Source organism: Pyxicephalus adspersus, chromosome 4 (genome assembly GCF_032062135.1).
Source record: "Pyxicephalus adspersus chromosome 4, UCB_Pads_2.0, whole genome shotgun sequence".
NCBI classification, from domain to species: Eukaryota; Metazoa; Chordata; class Amphibia; order Anura; family Pyxicephalidae; genus Pyxicephalus; species Pyxicephalus adspersus.
In genome coordinates this window covers 151708027-151729943 of record NC_092861.1, presented here as the reverse complement: position 1 = coordinate 151729943, position 21917 = coordinate 151708027, and the positions used below count along the sequence as shown (strand labels likewise).

General features: G+C 41.0%; 1 protein-coding gene across 1 annotated transcript in view; it reads left to right on the top strand.

Annotated features, from left to right (window-relative positions):
* Window positions 1–21917, top strand: part of DAAM2 (dishevelled associated activator of morphogenesis 2) — a 135631-nt gene that overhangs the window by 65846 nt on the left and 47868 nt on the right. Inside the window, exons 6-12 of the mRNA XM_072410001.1 lie at window positions 6679–7012; window positions 12937–13047; window positions 14919–15022; window positions 15129–15149; window positions 15653–15680; window positions 19189–19324; window positions 21516–21654. Coding sequence (XP_072266102.1) covers window positions 6679–7012; window positions 12937–13047; window positions 14919–15022; window positions 15129–15149; window positions 15653–15680; window positions 19189–19324; window positions 21516–21654 — 873 coding nt within the window. The remainder of the gene's footprint in view (window positions 1–6678; window positions 7013–12936; window positions 13048–14918; window positions 15023–15128; window positions 15150–15652; window positions 15681–19188; window positions 19325–21515; window positions 21655–21917) is intronic.

Below are 21917 nucleotides of genomic sequence, written 5' to 3'. Positions count from 1 at the left end.
CAGGGGTACAGACCCAGGAACCCAGCACAGGGATGGGGGGTGACCCTCATAATGAGCACAGCAGGGGTACAGACCCAGGAACCCAGCACAGGGATAGGAGGAATTGTTTACAGACCTGAACTGTGAGAACTCTTTGTATTAAAGATTTATAGTTTTTACTTAATTGACTTTCTATTGTATCCCTCCTCCTTTAGCAGCTACATAAAAGGTCATGCGGGGAGGTCATAGAAGAGGCAAAGGAGCTGGAACAGCACAGATAGTGTTAAAGGCTTCCAGAATAGGCCATGGCTATGACATATGAAAGGTTGTGTTAGGGACATGACACCTCCTAGATTATAAATCTCCATTTCTGCTATATTATGTATCCATCCTTCTAAAAATTCAGACTGCTCTGAAGTCAAATTGGAGACCAACCCTTGACTCTCCAGACCTCTGATTAGATCACAGATTGTAGATTTATCTGATGGGTATCTTGCAGATCCGTTTCCTCCTCATTAGTGCTGATTGAGCTTTGCTGTTTCCTTCTCTCAGACCCAAACAATCATTATCATCAGGGAGCTGATCGGTCCCATCTCATCGGCCCTAAAGCAGAAACGCTGAGCGCACTTCCTGATATTTATTTTATTCATATGTACACTGATCTCACTTTTTCTGCATTGCTGTAAGAAAATTAGACCTAAGCTCTGCCCAAACTGAGCTGTACATATGAGCCCACTCCGGCACAAGCTTGCCATAACAGCTTGTTTTTGGATTGTGAGAGGAAACCCCAAAATATGGAGATTTGTGAACTCTAATAAAATAATATATTGGGGGGTGATGATCAATATTATCACCCCAATGCTTAAAGCACACAGGGTCAAATGTTTTCCACTATCCAGGTAATAAATACATTTACCAAATACAATGACCTGTTTTTCTCTGCAGAGACGGCACCATATTTGTTTCAGCCCTCATCCAGGGTCACCATCTACATCTTGATGCGTCAGCTCAGAGATAACGAGTATTGCGGTGTCTGTGCAATTCTTGGCTGGTTTGCTCTGCTGCAGCCGCTCATCATGTAACTCTGCTACAAAGTTACAATGTTGCAATTTGATCACTGAGAGAGGAGATTGAGGAAACACTTTCTCCTTCATGCAGCAGACTGATGACATCATCTAAATCTACAATGTTTTTTCCCCAGATTTATTGGACTTTTAAGGCACCAAAATCATTATTCTTTACACAACATTAATTATAAATACACAATTTACTATTTATTGAAAGGTATACATGAAATATCAGTTGACAATTTTTTCTTGGATTATATATACAATATAGATGTTAACAAAAAATGTCCACTTTTTTATAACTCGACGCGTTTCGCAAGCACTGCTTCGTCAGGAAGCATGGGACATTACATAAACAATATTGATTGGTCTCATTAAGCTAAATCCTTATCAGTACAAAAAGTCCATATGTGTAAAAAAGGTGTTATGGATCTTACACATAAATATTCAGAAAGATGACCAATCCTCAGGGAATCTGCTGCATGTGTGTTCGGTCTGCGGAGAGCCTGTAATGGTCTTTCTGAAATAAAAGGTTATGAAGATATTTTTGAGACATTGGCCCTGATTTATTAAAGCTCTCCAAGGCTGGGGAGGATACACTTTAATCAGTGAAGCTGGGTGATCCAGAAAACCTGGAATGGATCTATGGATCTGGTAGCAATAGCAATTGACTTTTAGGAAATCCAATCCAAGTTTGCTGGATCACCCAGGTTCACTGATGAAAGTGTATTCTCTCTCCAGCCTTGGAGAGCTTTATTACATCAGGCCCATAAAATACAAGATATAAAAAGTTTGAAGAGGAATAGCACATATTTCTCTTTCTAAATCACTTCAACGTAAGTAATGATAAAGCATTGTGCTGAGTTCAATTAATTATGTGCAAGATCTTTCATAAGATCTAAATCGCCTTTTTTACACATGGACATTTTGTCCTGATGCCAATTTAGCTTAATGAGATTGATCGATATTGTTTGTGTGATGTCCCATGCCTCCTGAGGAAGCAATGCTTGCGAAACGTGTCGTGAAATGAAAAATTGGACATTTTTTGTTAACATCTTTATTGTATATATAATCCATGGAAACATTGTCAACTCATATCTCATGTATACCTTTCAATAAATTGTAAATTGTGTTTATTAATTGATGTTGTGTAAAGAATAATAACTTTTGGTGCCTTAAAAGTCCAATAAATCTGGATAATAAACACTGTAGAAACTTTGATGTGGATATGGCACCTGAATTTTATAGATGCCCCCCAAATTGATAATTTTTTTTAGGCAAAGTCAATAAAGCTCTCCATTTCTGGACAGGATACACTTTTATCAGTGAACCTGGGTGATCCAGCAAACCTAGAATTGATTCCTTGAAAGCTACTTGTTAGCAAATATTTTCAGTCCTGGTCCAGATCCATACCAGGTTTGCTGGATCACCCACCTTCACTGATGAAATTGTATCCTCTCCAGTCTTGGGGCGCTTTAATAAATCCGGCCCACTGGAGTTTAAGAATGACTGGTTAATGATAAAAATTTGGAGCTTTTCCCGTGTCCATGGTAAAATATCAAAAATGTAAGCTCCACTGCAATTATTGCAAGGATCCAAGATGAATCTGTAAGTGAATGCTTCTCTTTCGCTCAGCACACTTCCTTACAGTCCCGTTCTGGTTTGGCTAAAGCATAAGGAACATTTGTAAAAATTAATGTTGCAGTTCCGAGGTTTTTCAAGGACATAATTAAACATTTCCTTTGCTCATTAACCAGGTCCCTGCATGTTTTCCGTGCCCCTCTCTCGTTCCAACTCAATAATAAAAACCCTGACGGTGCTTCCTGTTTCGCAGGTCGCAGTATATATTTTCAGGTCTCATCCACACCTTTTAGGTGATTGCGGCTATTTTCAGAAATATAACTGCTGAGTTTTTCATGGAAGAAGCCCAAAGTCAACCTGTAAGTGTGTGTTGTGTTGTATGGTTTGGTCCCCGGGGAAGGGCAGTGCCCGCTGTAAGGAATGGATACATTGTTGTCTCCTGTATGGCTGGATGGGTGCCAGGGGATTCTCGTGCCCAAATTTTGGTTCAGTCAAGCGATGATATTTGGCTGGAATCACATACAAACTGTGATGAGAGATTTGATTCAGGCGACCTGGCAGAATAAAAAATGAATCCTTTAACATAAGCAGCGATCTGTCCATCATAGGTTATGAATCAGCATTGCCCGGGCTCCTAAATTCTGTGCACATCAGGCAGATCCACACACCTATTGTTAGGTGAAACAAACCATGGACCCCTAAAGTGTCCACCTGAAAAAAAAACAACAGTTAGCATGCCATGGGGCTACAGGAAATAGGGCCGTTCACTTACCAAGCCGAAAGGCGAAACGCGTCGGGAAAACTTCTCTTTTTACTCCAAAATCAGGGAAAAGGAGACAAATTCTATTGTTTTGTTATCTGACAACTAATTAACTGTGTAGAAATGAACAAGCTACTAATGGAGGGGTGATCCTTTTTTGATTTATTGTATCCTATTTGAGACATATACTATTGTCTTATTATGTTTTTACGCATTTAATGCTGCACATCATTGGATGGTTGAAGTCAGCAAAGCTTCGTATCATTTACCAAGCTGGGTGAAATACCCCATGCAAGGGCATTATTCACTTTGCTATGTGAACAGTTGATATTCTTTTATCCTATCAAACTGAATGTTCTCTAAGAAGATATCATAGCGCTGGTTACTTACTGTTTGCTTCTAATTGAAAATACTGTATCATAGGCTCGCTATGATCTAACAAGCAGGAGAGTGCTGCATTCTTCCTCTGACCATTCAGCTGTGTGTGTAATGTGAACAGATCTGTATATGCAGGAGAGATCGATTTTCACTCCTCTGGCTATTCACTGCATAGTACTGAATAATTACTAATACTACCATGCATGCACCATTTGTTGGCTTCACGGGATGTATATTAGAAATTTATGTTTACCAATGAAATAGATTTCCGCATTTTATTTGTTTTCAATATTAAAGAACTAACATCTACACAAGCACCATACATTGATTTAAAGTCCACTATGCAAGATAATCTAACCCCACCCCAGGAACTCATCATGTGAGTCCAGATCAAAGTCATTTGAAGCTAAATTGAGTAATTTGAAGATTTTCTTTCATTAGTGCCAATGGCTGAAATACGTCAACCAGACCATCACACCTACCTGTGTGATCAAAAGTATGGGAACCCCACCCAATATTAAGGTTCAAGTGTTCCCAGTGAACAACCTCATGGTCACCACCTTTCTGTTCCTCCATGACTGACCCCTGTGTACAATTCTAGTTCAATAAACACATGGGGTCACCAGTTGGAGGAACTCGAGTGTCCTGCACAGAGCCCTGACCTCATCCCTATTGAACACCATTGGGATCAATTCGAATGGTGAGGCAGGTCTTTCCATCCAACATCAGCGTCTGATCTCACCAATAGGGGCAAATACCCACAAACTCCCTCCAAAGTCTTATGGCAAACCTTCCTAATGGAGTGGAGCCAAAAAAGAAAAAGACCACCTCCATATTAATGGTCCTGGTTCTCCAATGGGACACCCAACAAGCTCACATAGGTTGTCCACCTCCATATTGATGGCCATGGTTTGGAATGTCCTACAAGCTCCCATACACATGGCAGTTAGGTCTTCTCCAAGCTTTAAAGATTATATTATATATCGGAAATCTTTTCATTCATATACAAAAAGTCAGTGAAGGTGGAAATCTTATAAATGATAATAAGACAGAAGGAGATCTCGCTCATTGATCATTTATGATACTTTGATGAAAGCTTTGATCTGAGTGATTGATGGCTCTTCGTAGATTCATCCCAACCCGTGACACCTTTCCTAACAAGTGACTGGAGGTCTCATATTTTGTGTCTAGACAAACAATAAAAATCCAGAAACTGCTGACAAGAGCCGGGGTAACATTTTTCTATAATATAACATCAGAATCTCTTCCATGCTGCCGGTCACGCTTACATTTTCTTCTCCTAATTTATGTTAAAGTGAACAATGTTGGCCATTCCTAGATGCGGTCAGGTTTCCTGTAAGATAAACGGACTGGTAGAAGTGAATGAGTAAAGTCCCCGTAATATAAACTTTATGTCAGGTTGTTATAGAGAGGTCTGCGCTCTGTACATTCCATCTGTTCTGTAATTTGGAGCAGGCCTTGCCGGAGCACGCCTCCTGTCCACATCCTCATCAATCTGCCCAGCTATGTGGCTTGAAATGAAACCCCATTGCCGCACCCATTGTCCTCCTGAACCTTATATTGATCCAGTGGCCCCAATACTGCCCCAGCCAATGCCCCACATGCACAAAGATCCCTATTGTCATGTTACCTTTCCAATCTTGATCCAGGAATAGAAACGGGGAACAAACATTTTACAAAAACGAGGTTAGAAATTGCAGCTTCCATGTTTTTTTATGTTATCTTCAAAATACAGAAAACTTACATGAACTATCAATGTATCAATTTTTATGCAAAATATTATTTTGGCTTATAACAAATAGGGATTTTTGCTTTGAAGTGACCTTGTCTGGCTACATAACAATCGAATGTTATAGAAGAGGTTCTATTCTCACCTTTGCGACTCCTCCATGTTCCTGCAGTACAACCTCCCGCAGGCTACTTCCTGGAATGTCAGATTTTGGTGACCCCCAACATGTACTGGTTCCGTCCCCTGACTCCTACATCACTACTGGGTCTTGTATTATATTATGGGTCAGAGTATAGAACCAGAACAAGACAGGGGGACCCAAAGCAGCTGATAGTGTTGAAAACTGGTGGACTTTTTCTGCATGTTAAAGTTATTATATTACAATGGAGGCTGTGCATCCCTAAACTTTCTTTTGGAAAATGCTCCTGATTTTTCTTCTGATCCCTCCAATTAAATGAATTCCATGCCATTGACCTGAGATAATGAAGAAAAGGACAAAATTATGTATATTGATATTTCTAAATTACAACGTACAGATTGTTGACCCCGGAGAATATTCATTTGGCTAAGAACTGAAGTTTTTCCTTGTAGAGGGTTAATTGCTCCTCTGCAGTGGTGGGCCCTGTGCAGAACTGACCTGGGGTCCCCAAGCGAGCCCCTTGTGACTGAGGAGGGTATGGCGCTTTCATGCACACTTTGCACCCCCTATATTTGCTCCAGTTCCTCTGCATCAGATGGGGGTTTAGGGTTCTGTGTGTTTTTTTATTATTATTATTAAACAGGATTTATAAAGTGCCAACATGTTATGCAGCACTATGTAATAAATATAGGTTGCAAATTACAGACAGATACAAACATTGATATAGGAGGAGGAGAGGACCCTGCCCTGAAGAGCTTACAATCTTGTTAATGGTTGAACTTCATGGACAATTTTTTGGCTGATGGTGACATCAGCAGTTAGTAGTCACTGACCCGGAACACGCATGGAAAGTCAATGTGAATTCTGATAATATAATCCCTCCTCTATTGCAGGATATATTGATATGTTTTGTTACCTGACAGGTTCTCTTTATTCCATGATTGTGTTCTCATTAATTGGTCCCGGATAATTGCTGCACCCCAAATCTCATTTCCTAATCTTGGGTTTTTTTCTGCCTTCTCAGGTTTGTGACCCGCTTCATCGAATTGGACGGTTTAACGTGTCTGCTGAACTTCCTGAAGAGTATGGACTATGAGACGTCGGAGAGCCGAATACACACATCCGTTATAGGATGCATCAAGGCGCTGATGAACAATTCGCAGGGCCGATCCCACGTCCTGGCCCATCCAGATAGCATCAACATCATCTCCCAGAGTCTGCGGTCCGAGAACATCAAAACCAAGATCGCCGTGCTGGAGATCCTGGGGGCCGTGTGCCTGGTCCCGGATGGACACAAGAAAGTCCTACAAGCCATGTTCCATTACCAGGTCTATGCTGCCGAGCGGACGAGATTCCAGGTAATGCTTCAAAGACGCCATTAATTCACATTTATTGCTGAACTCTGGGCGGATATAAAAGATGCAGATTAATGTAGCTCTGCTTTCACAGCTCCCGTTTTATACCTTTATTGTAGTTTTATTTGGTGTGGCACCTGATGGTGGGCGTATGTCTGCTTACAGAATGGGTGGTCATGGAACTGACTTCACCTACAGCATGGCCTTGGTGGGGACTGTAGTATGGAATGCAGAGTGCAGGGGTCAGTAGTATGTAAAACAGAGTGCAGTGTTCTCATTCATTCATCAATTCATTGGATTTGACTGTAAATCCTTTGCTTTCGTCCTTTTTAATATTCCTCATTCTGTTTTTGTGGCTTTAGGCTTTTTTAACATGCTCATATTGTGTTTTCTTTTATATACATCCGAGGGTGAAATAATGGGGGATGGTGATGTGAAAGGATATATTGGGTTCCTGAAGATTACAGAAACTCCCTGTACATGGAACTGTCATTTTAGTAAAAAGTTGGAAACATGGAACACTAACCCTAATGCTAACCCTAACCCTAATGCCATCCCTAACCGTAGCCTCGCAATGATAACCCTACTGCTAAGCTTAACTTTAACCCCAACCCTAACACTTACCCTAATACTGACCCTAGTTCTATGCATAATGATACCCCTACCGCTAACATTAATGGTAACTCCAACTTGAACCCCAGCCCTAACCCTAATGCCATCCCTAACCCCAATGCCATCCCTAACCTTACCTCGCAATGATAACCCTACTGCTAAGCTTAACTTTAACCCCAGTACACTTTCCCTAATTTTATGCTTAGCCCTAAGCCTAATGCTGATCTTACCCCTCTACCACCCTAATGCTAATGCAAGCTTTAACCCCAGCCCTAATACCCTAATGCTAACCCTAAGTATACTAGTACCTATACTACTAACCTTAACCTTAACTCCATCCCTAATATTCCTTAATCGTAATGATAACCCTACTGCAAGCCTAACTTTAACCCCAGCCCTAACACTAACCCTAATACTGACCCTAGTTCTATGCATAATGATACCCCTACCGCTAACTAATGGTAACTCCAACTTGAAGCCCAGTCCTAGCCCTAATGCTAACCGCAACTCTTAGCCTAATGCAAACTTTATCACTAATTCTAACTTTAACCCGAAGTGTAATGCCGACCCCAATCCGATCCCTAATGCCATCCGTAATACTAATCCCGGCCCTATCACTAAGCCTATCCTCAATGGTAACCCAAACTTTAACCCAACCCTAATACAAAACCCTTATGCCAACCAAAATGCTACCCTACATCTTTGTGATTTTTATTATTTTCAATTTAGCAGATTGCTGATTTCCATTCACTCATCCCTACATCTTATATCGTGAGCTTTTACTTGTCAATATGACCCTCATGCTTTCTGGACTTTCTGTCAATCATCTGGAATAAGCATGCTGCAAGTGAGAGCACAATCAGTGCCAATGGCACTGCACAGTCCAGGTCCTTGGAATCATAATGTCAGCCAAGCATCTTGTATTTTCAGGATGAGAGCTTAGTTTTTGCTGTTCCATATTTGCCTTCAGGGGTCTCTTCTTTATATTTGGAGAATAAAATGCCGACGCTGATTGCAGTGACTGAAATTGTATTGAAACCGAAGGATGAGCATGCCAGGCATTAGAAGTCAGCAGTGACAACCCCGGGATTATTATCTTCATACAACACAATGGAAAGTCACCCCCCCCCCAATATATAAGTTTGGTGTCACAGAAGCCGAGGTCTGTTCCTAATTGAATTGTCAGAGAGTTTGGGTTCTGCTCGGCATTCCTCTGACATTGCCTCACGTTATTCAGGAATTTACATATTCCGAGTCCTGCCAAGGATTCTAAATCAAATCTTTTTTTTTTTAAACATTAATATTGACCCCGATGTAGATGTGGAGTAAACGATGTGGCAGCAAAGTATGCGGAATGTCAGTAAACACGCCATACATTACACAGAGATTTATCACAAAGGGATTCTGCTCGACACAAGAGCTTACATTCCATTGTCAGGAATCTGGGGACGGAAGGGGGGGGGGGGGGTGATGGCTTTGACCATGGAAAGTCACAAGATGAACTACAAGTCCCAGATGATTGAATGAACTTTATACATTGTATGAACGGAACTGACAATGCACCCTTACGGTCACTGACAGCTATACAGAGGGGGTCACTATATACAGTTTTTAGAAAAGGGTCACCAATTTTTAATAAATGTCACCCTTTTATTATGTCATCAGTCTGCTGCATGCATGAGGAAGCATTCCCTCAGTCTCCTCTTCCTCCAGTGATCAGACTGCAACAAGACACAATGAGCCTGGTTTATTAAAACTCTTCAAGACTGCAGAAGAACCTGGGTAATCCAGCAAAACCTGGAGTGGTCTGGTCCATTTGCCAAATAACAGCAAATGATTTTTAGGAAATCCATTCCAGGTTTGCTGGATTACCTAGGTTCTCCCATTGTAGTCTATCTTCTCCAGGTTTGGACTCATGGTGAGAGGCTGAAACAGGGGCAGAATATTTGGGACCACAGCCAAGGACTGCACAGGTATCAGGATTTTCATGGTTGTGTCGGTATCACGGGAAGTAGACGGATGATGCCTGAATAAAGCTGGCTCTGGCTTTGTAGAGGGAACAGATGAAGGCGTTATCAGAGGCGGTAATGTGATGTCTGTGATTGGGGTCATCCGGGTATGTCCGTCACCTTCCTAATGAGCGTAGCGCCTCTGCTGGTGAAAGTAGGAAGTAGGGACCTGGTGACACCTTGCCTGTGGTGCAATGGATCTGACTTATCATGGGAGAACCTGGGTAATCCAGCAAACCTGGGATCCAGGACTGAAACCATTTGCTAAGAGATAGTGAATGACTATTTCCAAGTTTGCTGGATCACCCAGGTTCTCCCATGATAGTCTATCTTCTCCAGTCTTGGAGGGACATTGCAAGGAACGCTTCTATGTAACGCAAGTTGCTGTAGGTTGCCATTAATTTATGGTGGTGCCTCAACCAATCCCAGGGCCAAAACAAACTCCCCTGCATTACTGCAACACATGTACTGTAATAACATGGTGCCGGCACTGTACGGCATGCATTACTCGCTCATTACAAACATATGGGTGCCCCCAACTCGTGCCGACATTCACGTAAGAGTGGGAGCTTCTTCGGGTTCCTCTCTGGCCGTGATGAAGCGTGTAATCGCTCCATCACCTCCGCTCACACTTCACCTCTGGAGATTCCAGAGAGAATCCATGTGTTCATCACCGTGTCCCCAAAGCAGATGGATCGTACGGCGGGAAGGGGGGTCATGTGATTAATTTCCCATGAAACGCACATACATCTCTATAATGAGTCCACACACATGTCTACATGGATCACAGCTGATAGTAACATGTGTGTTCAATTATCAGAGCGCGAGCTTGGAATTCCAACATTTCTGGAATGTACGGACGCTCGCTAACAGCCATTGCTGCATGTGATTGTAAAATAAAAATCTGAACTCCAGGAAAATACCCAGAATTACTTCGGCCGCAGGAATTGTTTTTCTATTCCATTCAGCTCTGGAATTTGCACAGCTCTGCGAAAGGGCGGAGGAGGAGACCTGATTATTCTCTGCTGTAGTTTGGTAATTTTTACAGGTCTTGCCCCGCCCCTAAGGTTCCATTCTCCCCTGCCATTGTGTCTGGAGGCATTATTTATCTTGACTGTCCCTATCCCATCCCATTCATTTATTGGTTTTCCATTTTTGCAATCATGGAGGCTCAGCACATGTGGATTTTACCACCCATCCCTCCAGAATTACACCTACCCAGGCCATTTTGATATTTCCATAACTCCTACCAATAGCCACACGTGAGCTACAAGTTTTCTACACCCGTTTATCCTCCTACTTGCTGATGTTTTCGGGATGCCATGTAAAGCACCCCACTGGCCCCTCCCACAAGCCATAATCTGCCTCCATTGCAAAGAGAAGCACAGAGACCTGGTAATCAGCACTTGGTATAAGTAAGGTAAATAATGAGAACAGATGGCATATTGATGAAGGGTGATTTGCAGTTCATTGAGGGTGCCGGTACCTTTAGGGCCACCCCTGAGCTTCATGGCCCTATGGTCGGTTGCTCTCCTCTCTTCGGGGGAGGTCCCAACCCGTGATTGGTGGGCCCAAGAGAAAAAGGGATCTGCCTGGCTTCGGCCAGGTGGGTCAAGTTGACTGAATCGCCCCAGCTGGAGGGTTACACCCCAGGGGGATCAGGAATGCGATTCTCTTCCTCATCAGGACTTATAGCACCCCAGAGCACTTTTCTGTGTTTGTAGGTCTCAGGCACTGCGATGCATCAAAATATTATGAAAATGATAAAAATATGGATTTCAAGTACCCGGAAAATAATAAATCCGGTAAATAATGGTGGTGCCGGTCTGATGAGCAGCGTGGCGTGCTTCAGCTTACCGGCCCATTCTAAAGATAGCGCTATAATTGTATAATGACCATCTGAGCCTTTCATCCTTATTAACAATCATCATCATTAAGTGGACGCAGTTCCTGCATCACGTCACGCTCCGTCCTGCAGACATCCTCGGGTTCAATGCTCCTTTATATTATTTAATGAGGAATTATTTTATGTGGAATGAAAACAAATCTCTGGGCATTGGGCAAAAATAATACAAAAGTAGCAAAATGTTGTTTCTGCATTGATATCCCAAATCGTGATGCTGTGCCAAGCAATATAAATAATGTGTATGTGTGCGCTATATAATGTATGGCTGTTCAGCCAGTCTTGTATTCCAGCCAACCCTGCTATACAGCCCACACAGATCTCACCTTCCTGCACTGCTAAGGATTGGAGAATATTAGAACACAATAATGGCATTCCACAAACCCGACTCCCTGCTCTGCAATCTATTGTAAATGCTGCAGCCAGAATGTACAGCGCTGCGCTATATAAATCCTGTTTAATAATAATAATTACACAATAATGAAGTATTAGCACAATATAGGGCTATGGTTGGGTTTCTCTCCTCCTGTTAATATGTAAAGGACGCATGCCGTACAATGAACCATATGCATGATTGCTCACAGGTTTGTAAAACCCTCCAAGTGCTTGTTCTGTCCTGGAATAAAGTTTTTGGTTGGTGAGGTTATAGGAATCCCACAGTTTTTTTGGGTAGAGTTGTTACATAAACAAAGCCATACAAAAAGAGGACTAAAGTAAAATACCATATAAGGTGAAAAGTGAGAAAGTTTTGTTAACACATTGAATAATCTAATGACTTTATATGGCCGGAAGTATACAAAATCCACTCCAAGTAATTGCAGGTCCAGGTGTCCCAGTGGAGGGTCCGGGAATTCCACCATCATACAAAGACATTGCAGACAATTGGGCTCCTCCAGCCTCATAGTGGTCACAGTTTGGTGAAGACCCTTTTCTGTTCCCCCATGACTGTACCCCGGGGTACAACGCCAGCTCCATGAAGACATGGGGTCACCAGTTTGGAGGAACTCAAATGTCCTGCACAGAGCCCTGACCTCATCCTACTGAGCACCATTGGGATGAATTGGAATGGTGAGCCAGGTCTTCTCCTCCACAATCAACACCGACTGGATAAGAAGACCTAAATCAGTACTGGACTGGGCTCAATATCCCACACACATTCCAAAATCTTATGGAAAGCCTTCCCAGAGTGGATGTTGGTATAGCCACAAGGAGGGACCCCTTCCATAATATTAGCCATAAACAGGATGGGGGGTCAACTCCAAATGAATGGTTTTGGTTCTCCGATGGGACGCCCAACTAGCTCACCTATGTAATGGTCAGGTGTCCACAGACTTTTGGTCATATGATCTATATATCTATCTATTGTGGAAATTATTAATAGAATACATTTTTTTCTCCCACAGTCTCTTCTGAATGAACTAGACAGAAGTATGGGAAGATACAGAGACGAGGTGAATCTAAAGACCGCCATTATGTCTTTCATCAACGCCGTTCTTAATGCCGGAGCAGGAGAGGTGAGTTCACTGCAACTTTGCAACTGACTTCCCGGTGAATATAGAGGCTAGGTACTGAGGGCTCAAATGTCTAAGGGGCCCCTGAGGACTGAGGGCCGCGGTGTAACTTCTTCTACTCCTTCCTTCCTAGCAATCCTTATATCACTTTCTGTTCTGTAAATAATAAAGTATATGTTGGGGTTTCCAGGAGCCTTGACTGTGCTTCCTTCTTCTGTTTGACGCACATCTTACCCCTGTTCCGTTCCTCCTCCTCCCATCTCCATGGCGCCCCCTATCTTTTTATTGTCTCATTTCACCTGCCCCACCCTGGAGTATCGGAGCCGCCCAGTGCTTTTCATTTTTGAGCAAAACTCACCAATGACCAAGTACGGTTGTCTTAAAGGACCCTGTTCTTCTATCAGCGTTTGCATCCTGTTGGTCTGTTTTATATCACCGTCCGGACCTGCACATACTTCATAACATTACCCCATGCGAGGAGTCAGCTGTGATTGAACGGTTTCAGAGCTGTTCCTTTAAAAGGCCATATGACTGAGATGTGCATGGTAGCATTAAATATTGTAATGCTTTATGACGTGATCCCATTTCCTAAACACGGATCACACGTGTGATATATGACAGACGCTGCACATTCCATCTCCTCCAATCTGCAGGAGTTTGAAAGATGCAGCACAGAGCTGTCAGTGTTTAGCTGGAGATAGCGGGATGGAGGAGAATCAGCGGACACAAAGATTTAGTAAAATAAACGAAAAGCAGCTTACGATTCGGATGTAATTAAAATCATTTTTTCTTTTGTTTGATATGAAGATAAACCCAAAGCCAACATCAAGGTCAGACCTACTCTGGCGTGACGACCCTATTGGAGCAAATTGTACCAGGGTTGCCTTCCTCTGGATCAACTATGTCTATAGGGTTTTATATCCGGGATATATTTATTTCCCTAGTAATCTACATTTCTATAAATAACTATACATAGTTATTTCCTTACTATGTAACATGTTCCTCAATCAATGTGCACATCCACAATGGGATACGTAAATGGACAGCTTGGTGTGTGTATCCGTTGGCATCACTTTGAGTTGGAATTCTTTTATTTTGTAAGATTGCTTCCCCCCATATGGGGAGTACAGACACCGGAGCAATGTGGGGAAATCGTCCCAAAAGTGGACCTGATATTCTCATCACTTCAGAATTTAGAGGGTCAGGTAAGAAAAACAGAGAAAGAATAGGGTTTTTTTTCATTCGTGTATTAACAAAAATAAGTTTAACAAAACAGACAATAGTATATGTCTCAGATATATAGTAAAAAGAGAGTCCTCCCCATTACTTCCTCAGGTTGGGGAAGGTTTGTTAGTTTCTATACAGTTAATTGGCTGTCAATTACCAAAGCGATACAAATTGTCCCATTTTCCCCGAAGTTAGGATAGTTTTTTGCGACTGATTTTACCGATGCGTTTCACCCTTTGCGGCTTCTTCAGGGGTAGCTCTGAGACCGTGATGTTACTAAATGATTATTAGTTACATATTCGGATGTCCTCTCACTTTCTGTGTCTCCAGTATGATCCAACCAGCTAAATGATGGGGTTATACCAATCCATAGTTGCCCCAAACCCCTTTATGGAGGAGACAACCTGTAAATATAAATCTAATTAGCAATTTACCAGGTTTAATATTTCATTAAAAAAACTGTTCCTGGAAACAATATTCCAAAGTCATACATCAAACAACTCATAAATGAAATTACAGATGACATCATCATCAGACGGTCAGAGCGGCTGTGACATCATCAATTTGTCATCAGTATTAGCATTTAAATTTACTGACATTTTTAGCCAACTGATTTTTCTTTTATGTTTTCTTATGTGTTTCTAAAGGACAATTTAGAATTTCGGTTACATCTTCGATACGAGTTCCTCATGTTGGGAATTCAGCCCGTTATCGATAAGCTGAGAAGACATGAAAATGCCACCTTGGACAGGTAGGTCAATCGCCCCTTTGTGCCCATGCAAATTTAGGGCCTGTTTGCTCTTTGCCATCTTTGTGCATTGTGCTGATGCACCTCATTCATTTACACAAATAAATAGATTTGTAACATTTTTTCTAATGCAAGGCACAACAAGTCATAGAATGTTACCGTGATCCTGGAGCATAGCAATGCATGCACATGTGAGTTCGAGTGCCCTATGTATGGAGGGGGAATTTAAAATAAATGGCACTCCAACACACTAATGCATGTAATGTGTGCATTGCAGAAATATGAACTCTCAATATATGATGCTGCAAAAGAAAGGACAGCATGAAGTAGGACAATATATATAATATAGGAAAAGAAATGGGACAATATATATAATATAGGAAAAGAAGTAGGAAAATATATAAATATAATGTATTAAAAGAAGGAGGACAATATAAATATTATAGGAGAAGAAGTAGGACAATATATGTATAATATATATCAGAAAAAAGTAGGACAATATCTATATATAACATATGAAAAGAAGTAGGGCAATATGAATATAATATTGGAAAAAAAGGAGGACAATATATATATATATATATATATATTAATAAAATAGGAAAATAAGGAGGAAAATATATGTATAATAAGGGAAAAGAAGGAGGACAATACATATATTATAGGAGAAGAAGTAGGGCAAAATAAATATAATATAGGAAAAGAAGGAGGACAATATATATATAATATAGGAAAAGAAACGGGACAATATATATATAGTATAGGAAATGAAAAAGGAAACTATAAATATATAATATTGGAAAAGAAGTAGGACAATATATATAATATAGGAGAAGAAGTAGGACAATATATGTATATATTATATGAAAAGAAGTAGGGCAATATAAAAATAATATAGGAAAAGATTCCGGGGTGACCCCCTTCAGCAGGGCTGGAAAGAAAAGATGAGCAGTATGGTGGCTCTGTGGTTAGCACTCTGGCTTTTGCAGCGCTGGGTCCCAGGTTGGAATCTCGGCCAGGACATTATCTGCATGGAGTTTGCAGGCTCTCCCCATTTTTGTGTGAGTTTCTTCCAGGTACTCCTCCAACATCCCAAAAACATGCAGTTAGGTAATTGTGTTCCCCCCAACATTGACCTTAGACTGTAATAATGACATCTGACTCTGGCAGGGACATTAGATTGTGAGCTCCTTTGAGGGACAGCTAGTCACATGACGATGCGCTTTGTACAGCACTGTCTAATATGTCGGCGCTATATAAATACTGTGTAATAATAAAAATTTAGCATTTAGCGCTAGTCAGCTGCCATAAAACAGGAAGGACATATGGGGCCCTTCAACCAGCGTCCCGAGCTTGTGGGTTCTACCACAATTCCCAACCATTGGTGCCATAGTTCTTTTTCCAGCATATCTCATGCTGAAGGATGACCACATTTCAGTATTAGTCACATAATAAGCAGGGTGATGTTTCAGAGCTCCAACTAGCTCCTTTCTCAGGTTAGTCATTGTAGCTCGAGGAATGAGCTGCTTTGGTCTTCCTTCTGTCTGGTGTGTGACTAATACATGGCTTATATTTGAGCATTGGATGCACTGGCGACCTCTACAATATCCCATCAATTAAATTCACCCTTCTATTTATACGGGTGACCAAGTTACCAAGACGGACACACAATTTTCTGTTGTGAAGTGCTGCGATAATGCACACGTTAACATTAATATTAATTAACAGGATTTATATAGCACCAACATATTACCCAGCGCTGTACATTAAATAAGTATTAGGGTGCCTTTAAATTTCAATGATAACCCCAACACACTAAGGCTATGTACACCTCATGAGAACATTTGGGTTCATCTCGGGGCGGGCATTTGATATACAGTGGTCACCCAACATTGTTCATGGATCCGCTCGCTCATTCTTCCCCCTCCCCTCAATTCTCCAATATGGTGACATTGTGTGTGCAGCACTCCTATGTTGCTGGAAATGATTGCAAAATATCATTTTCAGTGACAAAATTTGAACTCGAGTACTCAGCCCAAGGCAAAACAGCTCCAATGCACTTTCCTTGCAGTACTTGATAACACAATACCATAAATATTATATACAAGAAAAGATAAAGGAAAGTGGGGCATTACATGGCATGCACATTAGTTCATATTTACTTCAAATTGGTATGATACATAAATGCCAAGACATAACATGCAATAAATAAATAATGTATTGAAAAAACATATGCGAATAAGGCTAGGGTATAAACAATTTTTGGTATACAGATATAACCGTGAGAGTTAATAAAATCTCGTATTTGGTCGTCTCAATCTGACGCGTTTCGCCGATTGGCTTCCTCAGGAGATTCTTAGAGACTTTTAATTTTAGTAATTGATCACTTGGTCGTATAGGTTGTGAAAGGAGCATAGACTTTTTGCATATATGGTTTTGTTCATAGACTTTTGGAGCTGCTATCATTTTTCCAGGAGAGTGATAACGAGATGAAAGGTATTATCCTGATTTTGTTTTTGTGGATATTACTGAGGGTAGAAATGGCCAGATAGCTTGTGACAGCTTGTAGTGTTGTGCAGGCAAAAATAGTAAACTTCCTTTTTTCTTTTGATGTTGTGATGCATTACCAACCAATTTATGTTGACGCAATGAACAATGAACATACATTAAATATTCTACGAGCAAAAGTCCAAATGGGTCATTATAGAATAAGAACCATCCAGTGGGGACATCTGTTCTGGTGTTCTGTTCTTATATCTGGCTAAGATCAGATGTCCCCATACTTCCTAAAAATGGACATTCCCCCAGTGGAATAACGGCACCCAAAAAGCTAAAACTTTCTGCAAAGTTCTGGCTTTACTCATCCTTCACACTGCCGGAACATAACGATGATATAAAGGAGGTGAAATATTATCAAACTCTAACTGCAACTTATTAAATATAATTGAAGTTTGCTTTCTTTTAACAATAACACATAGTTGAGGTTATGGGGAATAAATCAACCCCAAAACAGGCAATTTTGTGGCTAAAATATTTTCGCAGAATGTACCAATAGATATCGTTCATTGTTTCCTGCTGAACATTGTTTAACTTACGCTGGAACTGAATTGTGTCTCTGGAAGTGGCAGAGGGATTTGGCTGCAGCCCGATGAAAGTTTTTTCTTTTTTTGGGCAATGGTGATCATTCTGCTGGATTATTGAATATTGAAAGGAACATCAGGCATTCAGAAAAGTTTTTTTTTTATTTAAATATAGTAATTATGGCAAATGCTGGATATTCCCTGGTATAGCATAATTTCAGGTACCGGTATACCTCATGGATTTACTGTTTCTGGCATTGGAACATTTCACGTGTTTGCTGGTATATGTTATAAGCTTCTTCTAATTGAATGGATAGAATGGGTTTCATTCTCAAAGCTACGACCATTTGCCAAAACGATTGTTATTTCCAGCAACAGAGCCAATGGAAGCTTAAAATAACAATCACATGGCTAAAATTATTGTTCATTATGGTATACTCCGGCGAGTATTTCATCCGAGCGTTACATATACATGGCAGCTATCATCGTATCCTATTTTTATTCTTTTAGATTTGGGTATTGGATCTCCTCTCAAGAGAATTTTATTGGTAATAAAAAATGCTCTGAGATCGTTAAATAATGATCTTACTTTTCAATGACAATAGTGATAGATTTTTGGGGTGAGATGTAACGTTGCCCCAACCTTTGTCGTTCTCGATTCATTTTTGCTATGTGCAGTCATTATTTTTTGGAATTCAATATACAAATCCTTGCAGTTGAACACCGGCCACTTTTATCCACTCCCCTCTTTAATACTGCACTGATTTACCATACAGTTGTTGGGTCAGCTGCAGCTCAACCTCCACCTAACTCAGTGGTTGCAGATTGCTGCAGTTCAGTGTTTTCAGAAAGTTGGGGTATAAAAAGAAGCAACTAAGCTAGGAACTTTGGTTGGCGACAGTGGCTTCAAGTCAATAAAGGCAGCTGGATGCTTGAGGCTCGCCAGAGACAACATGTTGCATCCACTGCCACCACCTGCACAAAGTATTTCCTAACCACTCCTATTTAGTTGAATGGGAACAGTTGGGAGTGCGGTTGAGCCTGCTGCAGACTGCTGTGTTCCCACCACAGATTTGAAATCAGCCTGACTCTGTTTCTTTTTTTCAGGTTCACATAGACACCAAAAGTGCCACGCAGATGTTTGAGATGATCAAGAAGAAGCTGAAGCACACAGACGGCTACCCGTACCTACTGTCCATCCTCCAGCATTGCCTGCAGATGCCGTGTAAGTATATCAGTACTCCCACTGATTGGTGGAGAAAGTCTAAGAATGCCTATGATTGGCTATTTGTTGGTGTGAGGGGGCAATACAGTATCTCAGGGGGGAGAATCTCCAAATATTCAAAGCCACTGAACCCCAGTTATTTATTGACCAGTGAGGTCATCTTACAGAGCAGAGACTTCTAATCAGAGCCGGATCACAGAAGAAAAACCAACATTCACCGCTAATGTACAAAAGGGTCCCTAATTATATCAAGGGGGAATAAAACAATGCAACCAGAGATTCACATTTGTTTTTCACCGGATTGTTCACATATGCATTACTCTTTCAGAATATAATTTATATCATCACATATCCATCTTCTTAATTTCTTTACCCAGCTGAAAATATTACCTAACCGTGCAGAGAATCATTTAATGACAAACAGTAGAAAGTGAAAACCGTCCATTAGGCTCATCACTAATCAATTGCACAAGATCATCATTGTAAGATGTTACTCATTGCTGGGTCTCCCCCTCTTTATCATCCCCTCTTATCCCTGATACCCCGAAATGTGGGATTGTGGGCACTAGATTCCCTTGGATTGTTGCACCTGCCATTTCTTATTACTCCTCCAGATCGGTTCCACTTCACGTTTTTATTAACTATCCCCAGGCCAGACAATAGAAAGTAAAGGTAAATGTTAAAAGATGAACCTCCAGCAAATGAGAAACATTACCACTATTTTAGTATTTGGTGTTAAATGATTCTCTGCACCATCCAATGCACTTTGGTTTAGTGATTTATTATCACTTTATAATATTATTTTACCCCCAGATATTTAAAGCTGACAAGGATTGGCCGTAAATGTTCTCAGCAGGTTCCTTTATGTCGGGTTAACATATTAGCTTTGTTAGGTGGTTGCACTGGCATTTATGTGTGTTTTTAAAGGCAATTAAAAGTGAGAATAATGTTATGGGAAACGTTCTCTGCATTCACCTATAAAGCTAATCCTATGCACATGTTTTATGATTCTGATAAAGTGTAGACTCTTTCCCTTCTGTGAATGTTTAATCCTATCGGGTGCATGCTGGTCCAGTCCTGTGAATGTTCCTCTAACCAGATTGGATAAAATATGGTTCAGTTATATGAATGTTCCCCTATTTTGATTGTTTATAGATTCATTCTCTCTCATTTGATTGGATACCGGTTTTTCACAATCCACTGAATGTTCTAGTAATTTGTTTGGATACAGACAGGTTGTATACTAAGATTTGGGTCCTAAGAATCTTTGGGTATAAATCTGATAAGTCCTTAGAATATTTATCTAATTTGATTGGATACAGCTTGATCCAGTTCTGCAAATCGTCCATTTGCCTGTTTGGGTATTTCAGTTTATCTCTGTGAATGTTCTCTTGGTATGATTGGATTCAACTTGATCGAGTCCTATGTATGTTGTATGTTGTGATTCATTGTTTATGATGTATAAAAGGAAGCAACTGCAAACTGCAAACTGCTTTCAAACCGCATGAGCTGGGATAGAAGTCAATGGAAGCGGTTGGATGTTTAAGGGTTTCCGGAAGCAACATGTTACATTCAGTAACCGCAGCTGCAATCCACTGACACCACCTGGATACTGCTTGTTCCATCACTGCAAACTGGTTACAGGTATTATAATATGTCTGAGCCCTGATGCACTAGGACCCCATAATATCTCCATGTTATTTCAAGGGGCCCCACGCCCACCTAACGTAAACAATACCAAACCTGGAAAATGAGGGCCAAATGGGCTTCTTAGATAGACCGGGGAACGGTCAGATCCTCAGATCACCTGGAACTGTGAGGAAACTCCATCACTTGTGTGTGCAGGGAGGAAAGCGGTAAGATGAAAATATTATGTCCAGATACATTTTATTCAGAATATTTTATCATGCAAAATCAATGCAGACCATCGCTCCTGGAAAGTTGCCCGAGAAGAATCTGGTGCAGAGTACATGGGGGTCGGAGATTTAGGGGCTCTCCGGATTAGGGAGATCTAACAGTGATCCATTGCTTATTCTGATTGGCTGCAGATATGTTTGGATTGCAGGTAAGCAACCTTATTTGCAGTTTCTTTAGGGGACTTTTACTTTTATATGCACAGAATGATTGCAGATTGCCCGGCCTGGGGTTGTTGTATCTATTTATAACTGTCAATGTCTCTGATCCTACACAGACAAGCGTAATGGGAGCAATCTGCATCACTGGCAGCTCCTGGACCGGATATTACAGCAAATTGTCCTTCAGGATGAAAGCGGAGAAGACCCTGACGTGACCGCACTGGAGAACTTCAATGTCAAGAATATTATAAAGATGTACGCTATGTCTGTGATCCAACCTCCCCCAATCATTTTCTAACAATTGCAGTTTTGTACAAAGAGACATTCATGTCACTGTCTGTACCAGAGGAGCTTACATTTCAATATCCAACCACAATCACATATTATTATTTCTATATATTTCTATAGTTCTGACATATACCGCGGTGTTGTACAGAGGTCACTGAGCCAGTCCCATCAGTCTCTGTACAGAGGAGCTGACACTCTAATGTCCCCCCACAGTCACACACTATTATTAT